The following is a 19,829-nucleotide window of genomic DNA, read 5'->3' as shown; positions in this document are numbered from 1 at the left end:
CTATAAATCTTAGACCATTTGGCAACCCCTCATGGCAAGGTGTCGTTAACGTAATGCAATTAACGATAACTATAAAATCCTAAACTATTTGGCAACCCCTTATAGTTGGGTGTCGCTAACTTGTTAGCGATAACTATTTATCCAAGTTTATAGCTATTATTTATGGTTTTGTATACTAGTTTTGTGGCTTTTCATACTATATATCTATTGTTCAAACTTATGAATTGCTCACCAACCTTTGTGTTGATAAACTTTATCTTATGAAATGTTACAGGTTTGCATCTAGGTTGATTTTGGAGTTCGGTGAAGAAAACGTCACAAATACCGTTAGGATATTAGCAAAAATGAACAATATTTGATTTGCTTTATTTTGTTATATTTTGCTGTATTTGACTTATGAATATTTGGTTATGTGACATTTTCGATGTTGTGAAATGAAATGAGTTTGTTAAATATTGTCGCTTTAAATAGTGTCATGCGCTTATAAGCAATCGTTGCACCCCGGCATGTTCCGCCGCCTTTGGTCGGGTTGTGACAATGCGATACATTGTAGAGAACTCCTGGAGTTCATGCACCACACGATTTGGTTAGGGATGTTCTTTTCAACATATTTAGGTGTGCTGGGATATTGGTTAAAAAAGAAGCACGTGTAAATTTCCTGACCGACCCACTGGAAAGATTATCAACACTCAGGCCAACCAACATTTTGGTCTTTGAATGAGTGGGAGGGAAACACGCATGTGTGTGGGACCTAACATGGATTTCTCCTCTTGTGGGCTTGGGGTCGTGGTTTCACGACCGGTCAGACTGTTCTAAAAGTCACTTCATGCAAGGTGACTAAACACGAAAAGAAGTATCTTGACAACTAACATGTGTTTGTTTACATTTGATACATTTGGTTTTCTCGCGCTTGCTGCGATGGAGCTAGTTAGCCAAGTAAAACAGGTCATGCATACTATTGTTATAACTTCAAAATATATCAATACAGTTTTTAAAATACATGGTGTTACCATTCAAAAGGGGTTGACGGCGACACAGCTTGTTGCATATTTGCCTTTCATATATAATGATGATGTTTAAGTTTAAATTCGTCTCGTTAAAAAATTACAAAAGTATGAATTTTTATTCTAAATAAAAAAAAATTGTGAAGATGGTTGAGATGTCATTGGTCACAATCAACGTCTTGTAGTCTTATATTTTTCAAACTCAATTCCCATTCTTATACTTGATTTCATTAAATAAACTGTTAAATCAGAATCTAACTTATGACATATGAGATGACCTTTTTTGAGTTAACAGTCCACAACTCATATTTCAGCATGCGGCACCCACTCAATTATATAGTCACTAGCATCAAATTTAACTTAAACCATGACTAAGAGATAAAGTCCAACTAGATTTCCCATCTGATTATGAAATTAAGTGGTTGTTAAGTAGTCACTCTCAGGTCAACATCACATCATTGACCGTTCATTGAAGCAGGAGAGTGGCTTGTGCTAAACTGCATCATATTAGATTTGGGATCAACTTTTGACCATTCAGAGTGGATTAGTTACAAGATTATTGTAATTGGATCAAGTGCACAAATAGTGGAATATTATGATTACCTAATAACACATTTACTTAAGCATATATTGATTATATTCCACTCGTGAGATGATGTCGAATCTAAACTTATATTAGGCAGGAGGGTGTCATGTCAAGTATATTGTGCCTTGCATTTCCATTTGGTGAATAAGAAGGTGAGGGATGATGTTTCTGCTCTTACCGTCATATGACATCACCTTCCATCTCACTTCTTCACCCCGCTCCTCCAAATTTCTCATTGTTGGTTTAATGCGCCATTTAATTAGTTAAAAAAATAGTCGTCGGAAATTTCGAGTACATTTTCTTTAATTTGTATAGTTTAATGTTTTTAATAGCTATAATAAATACTTATTGATTACATTAAAATAAAACAACTTTTACGTTTTTTTCATTTTCATTATATGCGATGAAGCTTTTGTCCATGTAAACAAACTTTTTATGATTGTAGTTAAATATAAAATGATTATGGAAAAGGCATTTGAAGTTTGAATATAGACTCATTCAAGCTTCAAACTTTTAAGAAAAAGCTCATACTCAATTAAAAACCTTGTTTGATTTAAGGAGCTTAAAGTTTTAAGGTCAGGAGAAAAATCTTAAAACTTAAAGCTTCTACTAGTGGCGTTTAGAAAGAACTACAAGCTTTTAGAATTTTAATTTACTTAAATAACATTCCAAAATAAATAAATTTACTATTATTGTTTTTATTTTTGCCTATTTTAGTAATTTTATATATTTTATTAAAAACTCCAGCTACTCTGCCAAACATCTAAATATATCTAAAAAGCTACAGCTTCCAGCCACCAGCTACCAGCTTCCAGCTACAGCTACCGCTAGTTTTGCCAAACATACCCAAAGTCTTTAAACACTTGAGGTTTCAAAATAAAAGGTCTTAGATTCAAGTCCTATAGACAACAAGGATTAAAAAAAATCACTATTCAAAAAAAATTAGATCATAAGGTCAGAATGTTTTTTAATTTGAATACATATATGTTTATTTATTTATCTTTCTGAGCACTTAAAATGTTAGATTCTAAAAACATCCAACATTTTAATTAATCAAGTATAAAGCAAAGTTACCAAGACAAAACTTTGAGCGTTAACCCCTTACTGTCCTCGTATCGCCCTATTATCCCATCCAGCGTGGTGCTTAAGGTGTTGTTGTGTTGCAGACTCGGAGGGACTCACGCCCCGCTATTAGCCAAAACAACTCGCCTAACTATAAACAAATCCAGACCACCTACCTTAATGTATTGGATTTTTTTTAATCAAAATATTAGTTAGGTTTAAAGCTTATTAAGAATATGTTAAACATGTAAGCTTAGTTACATCTAGATTGTATTTTAATAATTAAGCTTAAAACAAACTTCATCTAGAAGTCAAAGTTTTATAGCATCCAATATGCCTAAATAGAATAAGTTGGATGTGGCTCAATGGTAGAGCATTCACTTTACTAGTGAGAGGTAGGGGGTTCAAACATCACTATCACCAACTTATATGGGATATATGAGGGATGACCCTGACTTGCCAGGGTTCGAGTCCTGATCTCACCCGGTTTTACCGGCTCCTCGCTGTCGTGCCATTAGGCGGGTGTGGGGATCGGGTTTTATCTGGTGAAGTCCTCAATAGGGTGGACCGCTAGGAGCTTCGTCCGTCCGGAATAGTGGCCGGCTCGGGCTACTATTGGCCAATGGGGGCCGCGTACGAAGTACCCGGCGTCACTTAATTGGTCGTTCAAAAAAAAAATATGCCTACATAGAGTAGTGTTCTATAGCCTATTTCAAGCTCAATTATTGGCTTAATAAATAAACATTCAACTACTACATTGCCAACCTTTACCTAATCATTGACAAACCAAAACAGATGCCCTTTTAGCATTCAAACAAAAAAGACAATAAAACAAAATGAGCATGCCAAAAACCATTTCATCCAAAAGAAATGACCCTCAAAAGCATCATTTCAGACCTCTTTTAAGCACAAGTCTACCACACTACTTTTAAAAAATTTTCCACATGTTTAACCAAAGATTTGGCCATCTAATTAGCAACAAAATAACATCATCTAAAAAACCACATAACATTCAAATTTAACTTATTACAAATATCACCTATTCAAATACTGATGCAGGCAAAGCAGCAGGATCAAGTTCAAAACACCCTTTAGGCACACCTTGTCTTTCTTCTCCACTCATTCTACTACAAGGAGCCATATGAGCAAATCTATACTTCTCATTCCCAGAAATTACCATTTCGCCCCCGTCTTTTCGCCTAAAAAGACACACAAACCCCTTAACTTTCTCCAAGTATGCAACGCGCGCACCCTCGCTTTCATCAAAATCCGATAAAACCTCCACAAATTCATATTCATACTTTCTTTCCTCACTATCTTCAGAATGCCAGTTTATAGACCAGTTCTTGAACAGGGCCCACGTCTCGCCTTTTCTTGGAATTATGTTAAAGGTTTTGACTTTTTGACCCGCTTCACACGTAACCAAATGCGAGAATGTGTAAAGATCTCCGGTGTTATCCGCTTTCCCGAATTTAAACCCGCCACAAGCAACCGGTAACTCTGCACTCACCCACTTTTTTTCATCCACGGTTACCGGATCCGGTTTTAACCACTGGATTTGCAGCTTAAACTCCGGGTCGTGGAATGTTTTTTTAATAAAGGCATAGAATCTTGGCATCACGTCTTCGGTGTCGTAACAACCCCATATCTGCGCTGGTTTAAAACTTTCTTCTGTTCTGTATTGATCAAAATCGCTAAACTCGGGATCCGGGCACTCAAAAACTTCTGGCTCAGTTTCTTCTTCTCCGTCATCATTTACACTTTCACTACCTTTACTATCACTCTGAGACTTTTTATCACTAGATTTTTTTCGTTTATCTTCAACAACTTCTTCGTCGGGATTTGATGGAGTCGCATCATCGTTATCATTATCAATGTCAACTATGTTTTCTTTGTAAGAAACATTTCTTTTTGCTCTTGAAGATCTGTGAGGCTGTTCGCCAAAATACTGAAAATCCGAATTATTATTTTGATTCTTATCAACATTTTTCGCGACACCGTTGTCTTCACTTTCACTTTGCACTTCGACATCTTCTTCTTCAGATTCCGAACTCTCACTACTGTCAGAAGATTCACTGGATTCTTCTATCCGTTTCTTCCTTTTTCTGCTCGTGTTGACTTGCGCTTTTGGCGTTTCCTTTTTTTTCTCAAACACGGGTTTTGTTGTAAAGTTACGCTTGTGCACCTCGACGGGATTGGGTTTGGGTTTGGTATGAACCCGCGCCTGTTGGGTACAGGTAGGGATATGAGTATGGGTTGTTGAAGCAGAACTTTGGGCATTCAACTCATAAGCAGTAAAAGATTTCTTGCAGCTTTGACAGTGAATAGCTTTGTTAAGAACATCTTTATAAAACTGGTACCTAATCGAACAAAACGGACACACCGTCCAAAAAGTCAACTGATGACCACTAACAGATGTGAACTGCGTTGGTGTAAACTGAAAGTTACCAGGGCGCGCTCCTGGGGTGAAATTAGCGGTATGACCTTGATTCCAAGGATGTTGATATTGAACATTTGATGGTCGGGTCGGTTGTGTATGGTTCCAACCCGGGCCTGGAAAGTGACCGTGAGTTCTACGCTTACTATCGTGAACCATTCTTTTGTCACGGTCCAAAAGCACTCGTTGTGCTTCACCGATTAACTTAAACGCATCGGTTGATCCGGCAAACTTGTTTTTATCAGGGTGGAGGGTTAGAGCTAGTTTCCGGTACTGTTTTTTGATTGATAATTCATCAGCGTTAGCTCGACTTTGAGGATTCCGTACCAATCTTTATCGGTTCCGTATGATTTCTTATCAGCAGAACAGTGTACTTCACATACCAGAATTAACTGAGAAATGTTTTCTAATTCGGGATAAAGATTTTGGGCTTTGACTGCAATTTTTAGGCCCCCCGAGAAGTCTTTGGTCTCCATCTTCTTTTCTGCCAACTGTTTGGCCCTCAATGCTTCCTCTTTGTTGCAATCCATCACGAGAGTGAAATAAGGTGTTTAATCACCTTTCACTTGAACAAAAAAGAAGGTCAAAATTGGATTTTATGTTAACTTCACTTGTGTTACTCGTTAAGTGTTTTATTCTCATCACGTTAATCTCCATAGTAACATAATATAAAAGTAGAATTTCATATTTACCACTACAAACTTGTGACATTCTTACATACGGAACTCAAACTTAGAATACAAGCTGACCCATTATAAAACAATTCAAAAAATGATTATTTTACCCTTATTTTTCTAAAAGTTTAAAATTTCATATTTGCCCATTTATAAACTTATAATTTATATTTGCCCTTTTTTTTCCAATATACGAGATTTACCCATTTAATAAAACAAAGTCAACTTACCCTTCGCATTTTCTTTCATAACTTTTAAAAGAAAGATCTTCTAATACCATATCACATGTACTTGTGAAAATCAATATACGACATTTATCCATTTAATAAAATAAAGTCAACTTTAACCTTCGCATTTTCTTTCATAACTTTTTAAAAGAAAGATCTTTTAAAACTATATCACATGTACTTGTATAAAAATAATATAAATAATGACAGTCGCCTACTAAATTGGTAACATTTTAATGAAGTGACATTCAATTTTTTTTCCAAAAAAATTATACAATCAAATACAGGAAAACTGGGTTGGGGGGGGGGGACACTTTAATGTTTTTCAAGCATGTGCAGGAACGTTTATATGTGAAAACTATTTTGAGGGACTTTTTCATGAAAAATGAGAAAGCATGTTTTTTATGATATTAACCCTTCATTAAATCCTCTCTTTTCATCGTGTTGATCTCCATTGTGACATAATCTAAGAAATATAAATAAGGGATGTACGCACTACCTCATATGGCATTGTTGGATTCTGTCATTGAATGAGTTTATTGAACAAGAAGCAGCTTTGAAGTTCCAGCTGCAAAGAATGTACCATAAAACCGTGTGCAAAGCTGTCAGCTAGTCTATAAAAATAGAAAAGAAAATTGTTATTTCTTTAAAAACAACATTCGAGATCAAGATCTACTCGCGATACAAATCTCTAACCTCCACTAAAGAAAAATTAAATTTGTTAGCATATAAGCCGAAAAAGAATTTAAAGGTTACATCAGAAGAAAGCCTTTTCGTAAGTATCAAACTAAAGGTAATTGCATACACACATTTTTATGTGAAAAAATTTAACTTCCCAAATTAAAGATAAGACTTTTTACCAAACCGCAAAGTTTGAAGGGAAAAAGGTTTCAAAAAGAGATGATAGCACTGGTATGTAATAAGGTGGGCAGTAATATAAACGTTCAAGCATGCATGCATTTTAATACTTTTGACACCACTAAAAGATGACTGCACATGAAAAACAATTAATGGAAATCTACACCAGAAAAGAAACAAAAACCCCACAAAAAGTACAATCTAGAATTAAAATAGTAAGCAGACAAATTAAATTTAAAACTATTAATCATCTCAAATCATAAGAATCAAATTCTTAACTTTTAGAAAGATTGTAACTATGTTTATTACAATTGTAAACACATATATAAAGTTGTTAATATATACAATAACAAGTTCATCTATAACAAGTAGGAGCATGCCATCCATCATGGCTTGTATCGTATTGAGATCCTTGTTTAAAATCGTTGTTATTGTTTACTATAATGTTAATGACAATAACGTAGCCTTCGATTTCTTTTTATATCAGAAACACTGCGCTAAGCTAATTAAATAGATTGTTGAACTTTCTTCATTCTGTTAAAATGTACGACACTAAAACAGTAAAAGAACACATCACAGTGAAATCAGACCACACTGCTAGGTCACCGAAGCAATCTCTCTAAAAAATGGCAGAAGCCGCTCATGATAGAGAGGCAATATATGCGGGAGCTAGACTTCTCACGTGACTTATTCAATCACGTAGAGATTGCCCATGGCAGGGGCAATGACCCCCCGTGTGAAACATTAAAGACTACCATATTGTATAACATGCAATAAGTAGGTACCGATTTATACAAAAAAAAATTGCAAATCCACCAGTGTAACTGATATTAATATTTTTTTGACACTAAAGCATAAAGATCACCGGCTTCACTCACGTCTGCATCAAACTTACAAAAATGCAAAGATGGGACCGTGTACATGCACTTCCTTCAAGCTTCCGACAATTATGAAAGCCTAATGCTTAATGCTTTAGAATAATAGACTACAATCGGTAAAAGGTAAGACGCCTAAAATATAAGCTCACAAATAGAATAAAACAAATCAGGAAAGATTTCACATCTCCCTCATTAATTAAAAGATTCTGCTTTACTCGTTAAAGATATACTCATCTGTTAACTATTCAGGCACTTAAGCAACATAGGTTACTCACTAATTTCCTTAAAAAAACAAAAACAAAAATCGTAATCATATTATGTTCACATTAACCATCCAACCCCTATTTCCAAGATAAGTAAATAGCAAACATAATCAGATAACCAAAAGATTGAAACTTTACAACCTTTTTTACATAATACCCACATTAAGAAACTTATAATAAAGTCTCTAAATGAAAAAGATCCAACCTTTAACCTAAAGTTATAACATTTACACCAACCATAATCAACCCATCAAAAAACATATTGGAAACTTGAAATTGGACGGTCAAACCTAGTCACAAGATTATTCTAAGGCTTGCGAGTCAACAAGCTAAACAACCATCCAATTAAGATGGTTAATTTGGGCTAAATCGGGAAACCCTAGAAACCAATTTGGGCGAAATTAAGGAAAATTAGGTTAACCCAATTGATGGAATTATGGGAAATTGAAAGTAATGATGAAGCTTGTACCTTTAATTGTTGAGAATTGAGGAAGAAATGAGAGCGAGTGGTGACAGCAAACGACCCCCAAAACCAATGCGGTTTGGTTGCTTAACCCTTGAGATTGATTGACAAGTACAAAATAGGCCAATGTATATTATTATGCATGTATAGGTCATAGGTGGCTAGATGAATTTGTGGGCTGGATGGGCCCGGCCCAACAGGCCCGTGTAGTAGAGGGCAACAAAATACCCGGTGCGTCCGACCCGCGGGTACGACCTGGTATAGGATTTCTCCCCGGAACCTGAATCGAAGCTGGAACTGGAAATACCTGGTCAAAACGCATTCGAAGCCCCAAAAAAACCCCGGAAAACCTGGTCACCTGGTTCCTACCCGACCCAGTTTTGACTTTTGTTGACTATATCTGGAACTGGTTCCTGAAAATACCTGGTTTGTGCACCTCTACCGTGTAGAGTTACGAAAGCGGAATGGGCCCGACTTGGTTAACATGTTCGGATCAAACTGGGTAACGAAAGTACGAAACAATATGGATGGTTTAGGTTGTTAGGTATCGGTAGAGGTGCATAAAGAAACCGGTTTCTCAACCCGACACGAACCGGTATGATAGAAACTGGGTTCGACCCGATTGAACCCGTGGGTTTGAAACCGGTTTATAAAGTTTATCATTAAAACTGATTCCAAACTGATTAACCCGAACCAACCGGTCAAAACCTGAGTTGGTTTTGACTTTTTGTTGACCGATCGGAACCGGTTTGTGCACCTATATTAATATCATAGTTGTTTTACGTATGTGGTATTGGGTAGTTTTCATTTCCAGTTGTCTTGTATTTATTTTCTTTTAACTTGTTGGTTTGACATGTTGAAAGTTACTTTACAGTGTTCTTGATGGAAAGAGATTGATGTTTTGAGTTACTAAATTAATAAATTGAAAACAAAATTACCCTAGTTTACATCCACAAATTGATAGGCTATTTTTCAAATAAAGTCTTTATTTTAGTTTGGGATTTTCAGCTGAACTTGTTGATACCTTAACAAGCAAATTACTTATAGTAACTACCCTTTAGTACACAGTTGTTCTTGTATATCTAAACAATTGTTATTATATATTTATATGTATGCTAAATAATTGGTTTATGTAGGAGAAAATATTTTGCTGTAGTGTTTGGAATACTCACGAATGCTTGTGAGCTTTGCAGTTGCTTATACAAATGGTCATGTGAACAAATTCGGATGTGGAGTAAACATGTGTTAAGAGAAACATGATTAATGTGACTATGTGAGTACACATCAAACAAATAATTTAATAAATCTCATCCTCTCTTTAAGAGGTGGCAGTTATAGGATGTAGTTTAGGAGTTATGACTACTAATCTATATATGTATGTTATGTAGCAGCAAGGGGTGACGATGATGACGAAAGTAGTGTCACGCACGCATGTTTGTCGTCTAAAATATTGCCTTCTGGTCAATATAGTGGGTGCGTGGTCTTCTCGATAGTTCTCATACAAACATATAAGGTAAGCCTTAACTGCTAACTATATTAAACCATTTACTTGCATTCTCAACGCCACAACTAGTAAAAGCATGCAAGATATAAATATGTAATCAACAACAAAATATCAAAATGTCTAAAACTTAAAACAGTAAACTTTACCTCCATTACAAAAGTAACAAGGGGAAAAAAGGTCTTAGTACTACAACAAATAACCAAAGCTAATAAAGAAAACTAAATAAATATTTACAAACGGTAAATCAAAAACCCCTACTCCTAGGGGCATCAAGCCTCCACTGCCCATCATGATACTGCCCCGGTATAGCAGCGTTAGGAGGCAACATTTGAGGACCCAATGGTGGCGGTGGTGGCGCCCATCTAACTACATTTGGCAGCCCATTAACATGAGGTTGAATAAGCATATGTGGGTTCATAACTTGTCCTATTGGTGGCCTAATTTGGTTAACCATATGCAGTCCCAATGGTGGCTGCATGTAGTGCACAGGCGGGACTTCAGGACCACCGTGGTGGTTTTGAGGATGATGTGGCTGCCATTCCGGCATATCATCATCTTCATCTTTATTCCATTGTTTGTTTTTTGCACCAACACCACCACTTACATTCTGCCCATATCTGTAAATAAGCTGTCTCATTTGATCTACAGGTCTGGGCGCATTAGATTGCGTCTGCTTGGAACCTGACCCAAACCCAACTTGGGCAGGGATCTTTTGCCCAGATGAGCTGAAACTAAACTCAGGCAGGTCATCCTCATCACGGGCAGAAGCAGCAGCAGCCCCAGGACCAAAACCGGGGGGTATGTCATCATCGTCTTCATCATCATTTTTATTATTAGGCTGCTGTGGCGGCATACGGTTGACAGATTTTGTTGCGAGATTTGAACTTATATTGGCATTTATATTATCATGTCTCCTAGTTTGAAAATTGTGTTTTTTATGATGTTTATGTTGTGAATTAGTGATATTAATTTGAGGCCTTCGCCACACGACTACACCAATTAAGCCATTATCGGTTGACTTCAGTATATCGGTCTGGTTTTTAGCAAGGTGCTTGCAGAGCATTTCTATTATTCTTGTATGAGGTGGACAGAAGTAAAGTTCAACTCCGAGATTCGGTTCGCCAAATCCTAACCGCTCATCTGCTATGTACGAATCCACCGCCTAAACAATTATATATTAAAAAACTCATCAAAATCACCAAATATTGTAATCAAAATATATACCAAATGAAACACACTCTTTATTAGACTCACCTCAGAAAGCATTGCAAGGTGAGTCTCAGAAGAAGAATCTTTCAAACCAAAATGTAGAACCTGCAAAAGAATGGGATTTCACAAAAGATTCAATCTTTAATTTCTTTTAACTAATATTGGCTAATTGGGTTGGTTTAACAGAAACAGACTCAAATTACCATCACTGCACGGGTTCTTGACATGGGAAGTTCTTGGAGAAACTTCTCAAATGCATCAAGTTTCACTCGGCCCTTGATCTCAATAGAACCGGGCCATTCCTTTGTTGATGTTTTCTCACCACTAGAAGCAGAAATACATGTCAAAAACAAACTATTATTTAAAATAATGATAATAAATATTATGCATAGTATATACCTTCTGAACAGTCCGATGGCTGATAGGGATGATGAAACCGTGAGCTGTAGTTCACCTTCCCATACATATTCACCTATTACCGCACTAGAAGCAGAAATCGTTTTTCTTTCTACAGAAGCGTCACTAGCTTTCACGACCGTCTCATTTGACTTTGCTTTCGGTTGGTCAACTCTACCTGGGGAAGCGGGTTCAGATGACACCTTTTCATTATCAGTTTTAACAACATTTTCTGAGTTGTCCGGTTCTGACTCCTTAGACTCTACAGGCAAATTCTCAAACGGAGGCTCAGAATCAAGAGATTCCATGAACTCATCTAATGACACAATTGGGGGTAAAAATCCCTCATCTTTAAATTCATCCACAATTAGTTCTTGCATGAAATCAGTCCCGTCTGCAGGAATGGTAAGACTTTCTGATTTACCCTTGTCCACATCAGCAATTTCTTTTTCTTTCACTTCCTGTTCAGTTTTCTTCTTTTTTGGTTGAAACTGAGTAAATGAAGTGGACCCCACGGAAACCTCAACCGAAACAGCATCATCTTGTTCGACCTCAACTTGATACTCACCTTTGTGGGTTTTTTTAACTAACCGTCTTATATCAACATCGGATTCTGGTAAAACTATCATTTTATCGTGTTCTTCGGCTTTTGCCATTCGCCATTCGGAAAGTTCTTTAGAAGCAAGTTCTTCTGGTGTCATTGAGCACAACCTTTCAGGAGATATAACACCAGATAAAACCTTTTCTCTAAGGTCGGGATTATTAGGATCTTTTAAATTAAACATTAAAGATCTACCTTTTTCTTTATACTTCTTATTCACTCCTCCAAATAACTTAAACAGCTCTGCTTCAATTCCAGAAGCTAATTCTTCAGGAGATTCAACATTAGTTTCACTAGCTTTTATATCACCACTTTGACCTTGTTGGGCCTCATTGACTTCTTTTGGCTCGGTTATCTCCATATCCCAGGCCCAAGAAAGCCCATTTCCCTGCAAAAGTTCATCTTTGGCAAAGAAAGTGTCTCCAAATGAACCATCTGCATCAGGCATGACATAGTTGTACTGAGGTTCTTGCCCATCAACTTTCCCATTTTGCCCTTCTGCAGTAGTAGTAGATCCATCAGGCTTAACATCCTCATGTGCTTTAGCTGCTTCAGATGGAGAATTATTTTGCTCATTAGAAGGTTTTTCTTGATTTTGAATGCCAACGGATAACACAGCAGCTAATGTTTCCCTCATTTTGGATCTTACTGCTTCAAATGATCCACTTTGAGTCTTGAATGAACCTACATGATTTGCAGTTTTATTCTTTGGCGTCAGGGCACGCTGAGACCCGGATTTACTGAGCACCGGCTGCAACGGTGTTGGTCTTTTATTGACCTGCGGCTCATTTTGGCCCGCCCGTTTTTCTACAACACTAGGAGACAGAGGTTCTGTTGCTGCCTTGCGTTTTGTAGGTATTAATGGTTTTGGTGAACCTATGGTATTCCACACTGGTTCCATTTGCCAACTAGATATTACTGATGGATGTGAAATAGAGTTATTTAACATGCTACCTAAAGCATGCCATCAAGTTCCAAAATAGCAGTCTGTAATCAAACAAATCAAGAGCATATGAGCACTCATTGAACAGGTTTTAAAAACTCACTTAGGCAAAAACAAAGATATAAACAAGCATACAAAGAAACATGGATGCAGTTTTCATGCATAGATCACATGTACAGAAACAGATTAATAACAACTTTGTAGAGCAAATAGCAATATATCATAATTACCAACTGCAAACAGCCCACTAGCAATTGTGATCACACATATATAGTTTCATGACAAAGTAATCAACACAACAAACTACCATCAACTAATTCCTAAGATTTAATTTGTAAACTTCACATCCACTATTCATCATTAAAAGCCAGTCACTAAAGAAGATTCTGGAAGGAAGATCCATCTAATGTTTACCCTTTACTTTGCATACACTTAAGGACTGGCCTTTTTTCCCGCCATGAATGTTAGCATGATAAAATGTTGGCAATGTATTGTTTGAACAACTTGATGTTTCCCATTTACCAAAAATAAAAAATAAAACTTTTGTCTTATTGTTTTTATGGGAAAACATTTTAAACAGCATCTTATCTTGACAAAACATTAAAGTAGCACCAAAAATGTATTTTAAACCATTATTGAGTTGGAATATGATGGTAACTCCCTCATTATGCATCTCAACTGCTTGTGATTAAATTTTCATTCTGGATCATGCAAATCATATTTCTTTTATACCCAGTAACAAGAAACATCAATTTATTCATTTGATAAAATGATTGCCTGTTTTAATCTTTATTTACAGAATTTGTTCTTGTTTTAAGATGTGTCTAATAAAAATTAAATTCCGACTTTCTAAAATCCATCCAACTGTGCATTTGATTTCCATGAGCATTGGAACAGGTCTGCTCACATATCAAGTGCCAGAACAATACATTGCTAACATATCATTTCAAATGTTCTTTAGGCATTGAGAGGCCATTAATGGATATAACCTTGTCCAGGTATTGAGTCAACAATTTATCCACCAAAAACTGTTGTCAACGGCTTCAAACGTCTATAAATGCGATCAAACATCCACCTGGACTTGCACTACTTCAGCGTAGACAACACTGATGATGGTCATGATTTATGATGATGACGATGATGCCCGCAACATTAATATTTATGAGCACAATAAAATACAAAAATAAAAAATAAAAAAATCCTAATTCTCCTTACAGAAGAGAAGACTCAAACCAAACAGTGACCTACAGTTACATGAATGACACCCTAAACTAGTTTAAAACTACATGAATTTCCAGCAATAAAGGCCTTCGATTTCAGGGGAAAGAACACAAATTTTGCCTTGAACGACACCGATAGAAGAAACCAGCAAAATATACGGCAAAACCGGCTGAAACAGTAACAACTTTCAGAGATTAGGCCTCGTTCATCGTCGTTGCAGATAAAGCAGGCACCTTTTTCCCATCACAATCATAAATACATATATCCAAACAAATTAAAACATTCTTCTTCAACGAAACCCCCATAATAATATCAATCAAAGCTCAAATACAACAGACACAGAAACACAGAGCTGCCTAATTCATTCGTACATGGAAGATATAATTATCAAATCTCATACAACAAACCCTAATTTTTAAAACCAAAGCACAAGATTTATAGAATATAAATAAAACTAATAGATTTCAAAATCAAATCAGCTACCAGAAACATATATATAGCCGCACAAAAAATCCGTCAAACTGAATTAGCCTTAATTATTATACACAAATCGACGAGAAATAGGCAAAGGAATAGAGGATTGATTTACCTAACAGGCGGATTGAATTGGATTGGATTGAGCTGAGAGCTGCAGAAGACAAAATAAAATTGCTGAAGAATGAAAACTGAAACCCTAGAATCCACCGAATGAATAAAATAAAAAGCCCGTTTATTTTTATAAGGCGACGAAGAGGATAAACATTATTATTATTATTATCATTATTGTTATTATTATAGCCAAATTTGTAAATTATAGTGTGGCGTTTTCAGTTTAAGGTGAAAGGAGTAAATGTTGTTATTTTTTGTAAATTTAGGAAAACAAAGTTTGTTTATATTTATTTTTTAATATTTGTTGAATTGGTTGTGAGTAGAAGAGATAAAATTATAATGATAAATTTATAAAAAATATTATTTAATTGAACATATGAGAAAAATGTAGTGTTTTTTAGTGTAATTAGAGCATCTATAACAGGCTTCGGTTTCCTAGGTTTGGATCCATGTGGCAGTATACAAACTTGGAGGACACAAACTTCCTTGTTGTGGAGTATAGTCCATGAAGACAAGTTTGTCCATACAAACTTGCAGAGGACTAAGTGAGGTGCCATCTCTCTCACATACACATATATATATTATATATACACACACATTTAATATTTTATAATGGGTTTGTGGAAGTTTGTTGTCGTGAAAGAAAGTAACGTTTTTTAGAAAAGTTTAAAATATAAGGTGGCGATGATGTGACGGTTTATATGAGTTTGTTGTTGATGCTCTTATAAAGATAGTGATGGAAGATACATTTAGAATGCTCTTATTACATTACATATAGGGTTAGTCTAGTCGACTACTCACCATAATAGCCAACCCAATATTTATTTTATTTTAATTTTTTAAAGACATGTTTTCATGTTACTCCTAAATATACATCATTTTATTAGTAGTGGGACTTGGACCACAATGTAATTTAAACCCATTGTTTGAGAGTGACTTCATCATTTCAACAACCTTGTACAAGTGGGCTTGAAGAAACACTAAGTGACCCCGATAGATTAAGGATAATCTTAGGGTTAAGTAGATGTTTTTCACGAGGGTTAGGTCCGGCAAAGATGGCTATTCTTCTCAACCTGCAAAACAGACACCGTAAGCTCGTCACTGAGAAGGGGGGGGGGGGTTCCTCCTTGTGACCACCCTCCGGCGTGAGAATCAGACTAGGTTGCTCTGAATATAAGTGTATATAGAGAGAAATAGCTAGAGAGAAGATGATGATACCGTTCCAAGGTGTTGGAGTATTTATAGCCGAATGTAGGTTTCCAAGTAGGTACGGCCAGCTGTATATAATATTCATTTTCCACCAACTATGGGCTACATTCGTGCCACGATGGGAGTTGGTGGGTAGGCAGCGGCTGATAGTGACATTTTGTACTGGAGCGTGCTCCTCCTCGTACTATTGTCAGTGAGCTGTCACCCTGTGATTGGTTCATGGGTTGCTTTTGTCAGATCTTGTCTATTTGTCCATACCTTGGTATGTATAGTACAAAAGATCTTCTAGAAGCGTACGGACTGGCTCTTTTGGGCGGGAATATTCCCGCCCTGCTCATTCCTTCTTCAGGTGACATTGCTGAAGTATAAGAGTTAGTGCCTTATGCGTGTAGCCTTACTGTTAGTGCGGGTAGCCTTCCTTCTTGGCTTGTACCCACAGCTGCGAGGACAGGCAGGGTACTGTACCAAGGGAGGCTTTCCTGCGGGGACAGCTGGCTTACTGCGTGTAAGGTCTTCATCTCTCTGAGCATGGTGGGTCCTGCGGATCCAGTTGGTCTTTGCGCAGACGTACCTCTTCAAGGTGAGTCTTGCAGGTCCAACTGGGCTTTGCGGAGACCTACCTCTTCAAGTCCCCCCAGTCCATTGTTCTTCTCATGAATTGTTAATAAGTGAGGGGAACTTTTGGACTTTAAGCAAGGGGTTTTAAAGAGGGGTTTTTGTTTTTTAAGGTTCTCCGTGGGGATTCTTCCCGCAGTTTTCCTAATGTCACTTGCAGAAAATTCCCGACTTTTCTGCCTGATCTTTGGGTATGATGCGGGTAGGTGTGTAACCTCTTCGCAAGTCGGGAGCGTTGAGTTTCACTTGTGTAGATTCTCCACGAGGTTTTGGTAGTTTTAGACATAGTGACCAGTTATGTTAAACAACCAATTCCACCTTGAAGCTTCAAACAATCTAGTTCTCAATGTTCCCGCCATGCGGGGGTGTTATTTCTCTTTCCGCAAGCATGGCCCATAAGATCGATCTTCTTGGTTTCAATTCCCTGCAAGTGCTAAGTATGTGAAGGGTTTCGCCTTGACACTGTACCCGCACTTGTCTTATGGTTTCTTGCTTTCCAAGGTAAGGGGGTATATTCCCTCTTATTTTTGAATCTTTTTGAAATTCGGAGAGTTGGTGAAAGGATAAGGATAGTCCAAATGGTTGAAGGGACGTTGGCGTCTTCTGACGGTTTCAGGATGTGCAGGAAGTTATGACGACGTGACAGCATGTGGTCAATCAGGACGCTTTTTCAGGCGCGTGGTCGCGAGTTTCATGACACGCGCCATTCCGACACCTGTTGCCGGCTTGCTTTATTCACACGTGTCGCCGTGTCATTGCGCCTGCGCTTTCTCTCTCATCCGCATTAAATTCATCGCATTCATTGCGATGAGTATATAAGGGGGAGAGGGTGTATTTCGTCCATTATCTTCACTTCACTCTCCTTTTCCTTTTAAGCGATTTCCGGCGAATACTCATCTTTTCCGGCGAGCATTCTCCTGAAACCGCTTTCTTTCCTCAACATTAAAAAATGTCTTCTTCTCATGACCCAGAGGTTAACGTCGAGGAGTCCGACGTTTACCCCGAGAACCCGACGTCCACGTCCGATAAAGACGATAAGAGTACTGCTGGCGAGTGTCAGTGTACTCTTTCTGTCGATGTATACCATTACATCGTCAAGAAGTTCATGCTGGAGCCCTATGAGCCAGAGTTCCCGGAGGCCGACCAGACGGTATACGACGCCCCTAAGGGCAAGATAGGGGTTTACGCTTCGTTCTTCATATATGGGAATCTAAGATTCCCATTAACGAAGTTCGTATACCGTGTTTTAGAGAAACACGGTGTTCATTTGACAGAGGTGCACCCAATGGCAATTGCTAAAGTTCGCCATTTCGAATGGGTGTGCCGTATTTTGGATATCGAGCCTCGAGTTGACCGCCTGATGACCTTCTATACCTGGAGGTGCGTCCAGGGTTGGTATACCCTTGTCACTCGGATCAAGGGTTTGAAGATCTGCACTACCGAGCGTAGTCTCCGCTCTTGGAAGCGTGAGTTTTTCTACATTTCCGCTCGCGTCGTTCCCATTGCGATGACGTTCAAGAATGGGAGGGCACTCCCTAATCTTCCGGCTTCCAATTACCAGGAGACGGAGTGGTTCACCAAGATTTCCCAGATTCGGACTCCTGTTTATCTCTTCGCGGAGTCTGGGATGGTCATGCTTGGGATGAGCCGCGTGTGGAAGGATGTCGGGTCTGGGACGCCGCAAATACCCATCGTTCTTGAATACGGTTTTGAACTATATTCCTTATGGTATGCTCCGTCTTTTGTGTTGGTTTAGGATTTCCTTCTAACATTGTTATCATTTTTATTTCAGAGGGGAACGACTTACAGTCGCTCTTGCACCCGCGGGAGACTGGTGGTCCCTCGCGGTTGGGTACTCGTGATCTTGATGAGAACGAGTTGCCCATTTTGGAGAAGACTGCGGATAGATTCGTAGAGGTCTACCCGCCAGGCCACGAGATTTTAAGCGCCACTCGGCCAGGTAAGGAGTTCTTTAATCCTCGTCCTCTTCATGCTCACACTTCTGCTGGAATTCCTCTGATCTTGTCATCTTCTGATGAGGGATCCGCAGATGGGCCTTTTATCATAAGGAAAAAGAAGGCGGCCAGCGTGAAGGGCAAAACGAAAGTTGCTACCTTCGTTGACTTGGGGAATCAGTCTGATTCCGAGACTGAAAGTGAGGAGGCGGCGAGGAACCTTGGTGGTGGTGACGAGACTATTGTCTCAGAGGTTGAGACAACGACTGTCACTTCCAAGTCCCCAAGCATTGCGAAGGTAACTGGCGTTAAGTGTAACATCCTAAAATTTTAATGATGAATAAAGGAAGTTATGTTTAGTGATTTCGCGTAATTAATTAATATCGGGTAAGGAGCGGGTCTTGGACTTGGATTAATTGAGATGGGTTAAATGAGAATGGGATTTCAGGGATATAAATACCCCCAAAACCCCAAAATACCTTCATTTCCATCATTTTCCTAAAAACACTCCATAACATACACACCACCTACAACCGCCGGCGGCAGCCGAGGAGAGGGAGAGCGAGGTCCGAGAAAGAGAGAGCGGTTGGTTGTGATTAAGCAAGTAAACGAGATCCAAACAAGCCCAAAAAGGTATGGTTCTTGATCTTTGAAGTTTAAAGATCCAAGCTTTTTAGTGTATAAACGACCGAAAATGGCCGGGGTAGCGTAGTGGGTGATATTGAACCATAGCAAGGGTGTTAAAATCGCTCGAAATGCCGATTAGAAGCTAAAACAGCGGCTGTCTGGGCAACTTCGCCTTCATCTGGGCAACTTCGCCTTCAAAGCAACGAACTTCGCCTGCAAGCTAAGTTCGCCTGATGAACTTCGCCTGCAAGCTAAGTTCGCCTGATGGCAACTTCGTTGTAAAGTTAAGTTCGCCTAACTGGTAACTTCGCCTGAGGCCAAGTTCGCCTGATGACAACTTCGCCTGAAGCCAAGTTCGCCTGATGGCAACTTCGCTGTAAAGCTAAGTTCGCCTAGCTGGTAACTTCGCCTAAAGCTAAGTTCGCCTAAGGTTAACTTCTCCTAAAGTCAAGTTCGATTAGAAAATAAATTAAAAATCTAATGAAAAATGTGTTAAGACAGTTAATGGA

The 19,829-nt window shown here is 38.1% G+C and overlaps 2 protein-coding genes across 4 annotated transcripts; both read right to left on the bottom strand.

Moving 5' to 3' along the window:
• Positions 1–3,396: 3,396 nt before the first annotated feature.
• LOC143615028 (uncharacterized) lies at positions 3,397–8,555 on the bottom strand. Of its 2 annotated transcripts, none has more exons than XM_077088284.1 (3): positions 8,459–8,555; positions 6,490–6,604; positions 3,397–5,654 (listed from the first exon to the last, which is right to left on the bottom strand). In XM_077088284.1, the coding sequence occupies exon 3, from the start codon at positions 5,246–5,248 to the stop codon at positions 3,692–3,694; it is 1,557 nt and encodes a 518-aa protein (XP_076944399.1). In that variant the 5' UTR covers positions 5,249–5,654; positions 6,490–6,604; positions 8,459–8,555; the 3' UTR covers positions 3,397–3,691. The 2 variants fall into 2 exon arrangements, with proteins under 2 accessions (XP_076944399.1, XP_076944400.1); XM_077088285.1 differs by having other exon boundaries at positions 3,397–5,648.
• Positions 8,556–10,077: 1,522 nt separating this feature from the next.
• Positions 10,078–15,064, bottom strand: LOC143615032 (uncharacterized). 2 transcript variants are annotated; one of them, XM_077088289.1, is made up of 5 exons: positions 14,916–15,064; positions 11,565–13,149; positions 11,369–11,489; positions 11,211–11,270; positions 10,078–11,118 (listed from the first exon to the last, which is right to left on the bottom strand). In XM_077088289.1, exons 2-5 carry the CDS (start codon positions 13,109–13,111, stop codon positions 10,201–10,203), a joined length of 2,646 nt encoding a protein of 881 aa, XP_076944404.1. In that variant the 5' UTR covers positions 13,112–13,149; positions 14,916–15,064; the 3' UTR covers positions 10,078–10,200. The 2 variants fall into 2 exon arrangements, with proteins under 2 accessions (XP_076944404.1, XP_076944405.1); XM_077088290.1 differs by having other exon boundaries at positions 11,565–13,151; positions 14,923–14,985.
• Between the last annotated feature and the right edge of the window lie 4,765 nt (positions 15,065–19,829).

The sequence above is a fragment of the Bidens hawaiensis genome, unplaced genomic scaffold, assembly GCF_021521415.1.
Source record: "Bidens hawaiensis isolate Kalapana, Puna unplaced genomic scaffold, B.hawaiensis_p1.1 tig00041707_1, whole genome shotgun sequence".
NCBI lineage: Eukaryota > Viridiplantae > Streptophyta > Magnoliopsida > Asterales > Asteraceae > Bidens > Bidens hawaiensis.
The sequence above is the reverse complement of the archived record's forward strand: the minus strand, read 5'-3'. Positions and strand labels throughout refer to the sequence as shown.

What these genes read in the sequence shown, in the direction of transcription:
- LOC143615032 (XM_077088289.1), bottom strand. Translation starts at nt 13,111, where the DNA reads ATGTTAAATAACTCTATTTCACATCCATCAGTAATATCTAGTTGGCAA. An exon ending in GCCATCGGACTGTTCAGAAG is followed by an intron (nt 11,490 to 11,564) that starts GTATATACTATG and finishes TTCTGCTTCTAG; the next exon opens with TGGTGAGAAAACATCAACAA. An exon ending in CAAGAACCCGTGCAGTGATG is followed by an intron (nt 11,271 to 11,368) that starts GTAATTTGAGTC and finishes ATTCTTTTGCAG; the next exon opens with GTTCTACATTTTGGTTTGAA.
- LOC143615028 (XM_077088284.1), bottom strand. Translation starts at nt 5,248, where the DNA reads ATGGTTCACGATAGTAAGCGTAGAACTCACGGTCACTTTCCAGGCCCG.